The sequence below is a fragment of the Priapulus caudatus genome, unplaced genomic scaffold (assembly GCF_000485595.1).
Source record: "Priapulus caudatus unplaced genomic scaffold, Priapulus_caudatus-5.0.1 Scaffold35, whole genome shotgun sequence".
Taxonomy (NCBI): domain Eukaryota; kingdom Metazoa; phylum Priapulida; class Priapulimorpha; order Priapulimorphida; family Priapulidae; genus Priapulus; species Priapulus caudatus.
Window position 1 is genome coordinate 673,905 of NW_014577096.1, and position 5,199 is coordinate 679,103.

Here is a 5,199-nt window from a genome sequence, read left to right on the forward strand (position 1 = left end):
CAACCGCTCGTGAAGTCCATCATCAACGACACCATGGATACTTAATAAGACAACAAACCACACCGTTACACTCATGAAGTAAGCTCTCAATGCTCTCTCCAAAATCAGGCACCACATGTCATAATACACATGTCCATAGACACCGTAAATTCAACAAAACAAAAAAACCCCATAAGCACACATCACTGGCAAACATCAAAGTGCCACCAATAGAGCACGAATAATATGCCACCGAAATAGCAAAAACCGTCACCCCCGCCGCTGGGCCCGCGTGCCGGCCGAGGAAAAAACCACCCAAACTCGTTGCCCCCAGACGGATACCTAATAATCTGTACCTGGTTACCAAACAAGCCTTCACTCCCAAAAAAAACCATCACGATACCACTAAAGCTTCCTGTTGGTCGTTGTGTGGTCGCCCTCCATGACCTATACTCTAAGTGTTAGAACCAATCAAATGCACCATTAAGGTCCAGGTCTCCTCACTAAAAAAAAAAAAAACAGCCTTTTCCGAAAAGCAAAAATCAACCTTTTGTCACCTGCCAGTACGTGCCACTGACTCCGCCTTCCGCACAGTATTTAGATGCACGACAACGCCGCCGCAGTGCCAATTGTTACGTCTCCAACGACGCCCAATACCATGACTACGCAACCCTTAGCACAAAAAAACAGGACCATAATATCAAAATAGTTTACCGTAGGAATAAAACAACTAAGCTTAAAAACATAGACAGAACAATGACCCCAGAAAAAACCCAACAAACCAACCCTGCCAACCACCAAGTCCCTCCGAAATAACCCGCTCAACTATTGCAACAAAACAGCCCCTCTTGCTGTCAGAGCTTAGCAACAAAACTATGAACCTACGGCGCCCCTACACATTAAAATCCATCGTGCAGAAAGCGGTCACAGACAGCCTCTCCGCTGCCTCACCATAACCTGCCAAAGATTCGCTCCCGTTTTTCACCCCCCGATAAAAAAGGCGAGAAGCTCCTCTTCATAGCCGGCCTCTGTGCAACAGAACAAAAATAATCCAATCTTGGGTCACTTCCGCTGTAGCGCCTCGTGTGCCCGTGTTCTTTGTCGTGCCCGTGCCGCCCCTTGTTTTCCGCATCGCCCCCCTCCTCTGCTCCCCTGTGGTTTGTTGTGCATGTTGGTGCGTCTGCAGGTGTGCACCGGCGGCCGAGCATTGGGTAACATTCTGCTGTCACCGCCTTGTTACCCCGCTCTTCACGATGCTGTGCTGTGCGTGTCGGGCCTAGCATCCATGGCCTTTCACCAGTATTGTGTGGATTTATTTAGACAATAGAGAAACGTAAACATTTAGATTTTAGTACTAAAGTACAATGTTGGGCAATTCCAGCAATAACGGAACATATAGATGCCAGACAGTTTCTAAAACATTAAGGCACAGCTACGAACAAATTTAACGAAAGAAATATTGTTTAACTCTGTGCATTAGCTAACATTCGACAGCCACTGATGTATATGATAAGTCTATGTGATATTTCACCAACCAGTTCGCAGAGATTGAACATTTGAGTTTCCATAACGAATGACAAGACAAACGGACAAGGGTTATTACTGTACTGTAGCACATCATGGAAAACTCTGTGAGCTCATGGGCTATATCTTTCAGCTTTTCTCTAATACCAAAATTCTTCGAAATAACCCTCTAGACTATGCAACACAACGTTAAATGTATTTAGGCGAACTATCTTTTTCTTAACATTAAAAAATGGTGCGTAGCGGACGGGCATATGGCACTTTCTGTGTAACGGGCATATGGCACTTTCTGTGTATCGGGCATATGGCACTTTCTGTGTAACGGGCATATGGCACTTTCTGGGTAACGGGCATATGGCACTTTCTGGGTAACGGACATGAATACTGATTCATCAGTTTGTCCGCTTTGTTCCAAGCTATCATACTTTCTTTCGAAGGAATTATGTCTTCATATCTAGTAAGAAAACAGGAGTCTGATTCATATGACATGCAATTCAAGTGAATTTATTACCTTATGGAGTACTTAATAACCTTAGATATATGTTACTATACTACGACATAATTGGCTAATTTATATTCATAAAATCGCATTTCAAAGAAATGTACCTAAAAAATTTTTTGTTAAATTGTGCTTGCAGTGAGCCTCAGCATCGGTGTTATCATGAGCCAGTATGACTTAAAATATGAAAATTTAGACTTCATTTAAAGGCAATCTACACGAAACTAGGCAATTAATGTTTTTACTTGATTGAACGTTTTTCGTGGAATTGCCAAAATTCGAAATTCGTTTCATTATTGAAATAGCCCAAGTGCCTGTGGCATAATAATTATTCTTGTTATTGTTCACAGATTTGTCTTGCATCTGAATCATTGAATGTAGATTTCAATAAAATCCTCTTGCATCGTAAATCTGCTATATATATATATAGGTCCACTCTACTCCAGGTCAACCAACTTGCTTTTTAAAGTTCACTTCCTGATGTCTATAAGAATTTTAATATACTAATAAAGCTTGCAATTTTTTGGGCTTAGTTTAAGTTAAAGTTTATTATTCTTGATATGTGTTAAAATTGTTGTTCTGGTAACATTGTCATCTAGGGTATTGGAACAAAGATTGGAAGCCTGGTCCATATCCGAAAACAGCAGAGGAACGAGAAGCAGCTGCTAAAAAGTATGGCATGAGACCAGAGGACTACGATGTCTATCCAGATGATGGTAATTTATTGTAATTTATACCCTTGTATAACATGTATAAGACTAGTTGATCATTTTAATGTTGCGTATGACTATATCTCGTAATTGGTATTGAAAGTTTTGATATTGATTTGTGTATATAGCTCAATATATATATACATATATATATATATATATATATATATATATATAACAAAATAAAAATAAATATTTGATAAAAAAAACGTTTTGCCTGCCTACCGTGCCCAATTTTTTAAAAAGTTTACATATATATAGTATACACACACACGCACACGCACACGCAAAAAAAGTTTAAAAAAAACGTTTTGCCTGCCTACCGTGTCCAATTTTTTTCACCTCGGTAGCGGAAACAAACATCATTTTTTCTTAGGCCTAAGCATCAGTAGAGTAAATGTAAAAATTTATTAAAATAAAAAAGATATTAAACCACATTTCTGATGATATATCTAATATGGCATTATGATATTCTTGTAATACCATATATATATACAATATTCTTCTTCTATTAAAAATTGTGTGACGTAGAGAAGCATTCAAATGCTGTTTAAGCAAAACTATTAACATTGAAACTATTTTGCAGGATTCTCCACAGACCTTGCATGTCAGGCATGTCAGGTCTGATGTGCCTTCTAATCTGAAGCTAATTTGTGACATCCCATAAAACCTCTGCTTTTACTGCCAAATCGGCATGACTTTTGCATTTCTAGATACGTTTACTTTTGACAATCCCAACACATGTGCTGTTTCCACAGCTTGATGTATTTGTCTTCCAACTGATTGAGTTTACCTGTGTATACATAGGGGCTATGTACGTGTGTCAACTCTTTGCAATTTGTGCATACATTGTGCTTTTTCGCCTGCAATCCAGTGTTGATCTTTCTATTTGATCAATTTATCTCCTTCCGTCTTCGATACAGTCCCTTAGACTTTGAAGACTATTATTTATGAGGCTACAGGGTTATATAGGTATAAAATTTACAAAAAACCCCACTATTATACTCCAACATAAACTAAAAGTTCTGTCACTTCTCCAAAATATCAAGTTTGTTGTAGGTCAACAAGTGGTGTAGTTTATTAGGTAGGTTGTGTGCAGGATTCACCTGATAACTGATCCCCGATCACTGGATCAGGCATGTTTGCATTTTAAGCCAGCCTTAGCTCGGCCTTGCGACGCGACACGATTACCTGCGACTGCTTTTCTGCAACTGGTTGCAACTGTCCCTGCGACGATGTTCTACTTTTGCGACGCGACGCGACGCGACTAACACGACCTAAGCGCCTTCTATACTAAGCATAGACACAAACCATATGAAGCCCAAATAGGCACTTGGGTCGTTTAAATAAGATAATGATAGCAATAATTACATGACAAATTGACAAGGTTATTTACTATCAAACAGTTGAAACACTGAAACAGTAACACTGAAACAGGCAAGCAAGTTCTCGCCGGTTAGTTAGGCTGAGAGGGTCTATGTCCCCCAGGGTACTATCAGAGGGTACCCTGGGTGCAGTTCGATATATCGGAACGTACCCTGGTACCAGGCCTCGAATTAAGCGACGAGAGGGGCAAGGCAATTTTTTGGTGGCATGTGAGAAATTGCCTTGAATCTTCTCTAAAATGGATGGGCACCGAGGCAATTTTAAAAGGCATCAAGGCAACTCTCACAATTTGAGAAGGGCACCAAGGCACTTTTGTAAAATAAAGGAAAACTCATAACAAATTAATAAAATTTTTACCGTGTATGTACAGACCGTCTCCCGCCACATGTACATCGTCTTCCGCCCCCATGTAAGCTATAACACCGTAACACCAACCCCTGTACCCCCTCTGCTAATGGATCGAAGTACAGTAACAGGGTTCAACATTAACTTTTTATTTCACTAGACCATCGGGCTAGTAACTGAGGAAAACCACTAGCCCTGACCTAACTTTCACTAGACCATCGGGCTAGTAACTGAGGAAAACCACTAGCCCTGACCTAACTTTCACTAGCCCAGACCCAGACCATTGTTATGAAAAACCTTGTGTCATCATATGAATTCTACTAAAATTTCTCTAAATTTACTGCACTAACTAGCAAGCTGCACACCGTACAAGCTGGCCATTCTTGCGCGAGCGTCGTTTACTGCGCTTTAAATCGCGCGCGGGCCGAGTCCACGTGCAGCATTTAAATATTCGTGTTCTACCACGGGCAGCCACGTTATTGTTTTTGCCGAAGGGTAGACTGGTATCCGGCCTCACGCTCTGCTAGACAATGTACACGCTCTGCGACAAACAGTGCGGTCGCGAACCAGTCTAGCCAGAGGCACCGCCGGCAATTACAGAAAAGGGCACAGCAGGGCACTGCCGTCGGTCGGGTTGAATTTTCAGGGCTAGTGGTTTTCCTCAGTTACTAGCCCGATGGTCTAGTGAAATAAAAAGTTAATGTTGAACCCTGTTACTGTACTTCGATCCATTAGCAGAGGGGGTACAGGGGTTGG

General features: G+C 41.0%; 1 protein-coding gene across 1 annotated transcript in view; it reads left to right on the forward strand.

The window, feature by feature from the left end:
• Positions 1–2,601: 2,601 nt before the first annotated feature.
• LOC106817871 (NADH dehydrogenase [ubiquinone] 1 beta subcomplex subunit 8, mitochondrial-like) overlaps positions 2,602–5,199 on the forward strand; it is a gene marked incomplete at its 5' end in the record, with an annotated part of 8,144 nt that continues 5,546 nt past the window's right edge. The window contains 1 exon segment of the mRNA XM_014822586.1: positions 2,602–2,718. Within this exon segment, the coding sequence (XP_014678072.1) occupies positions 2,602–2,718 (117 nt within the window).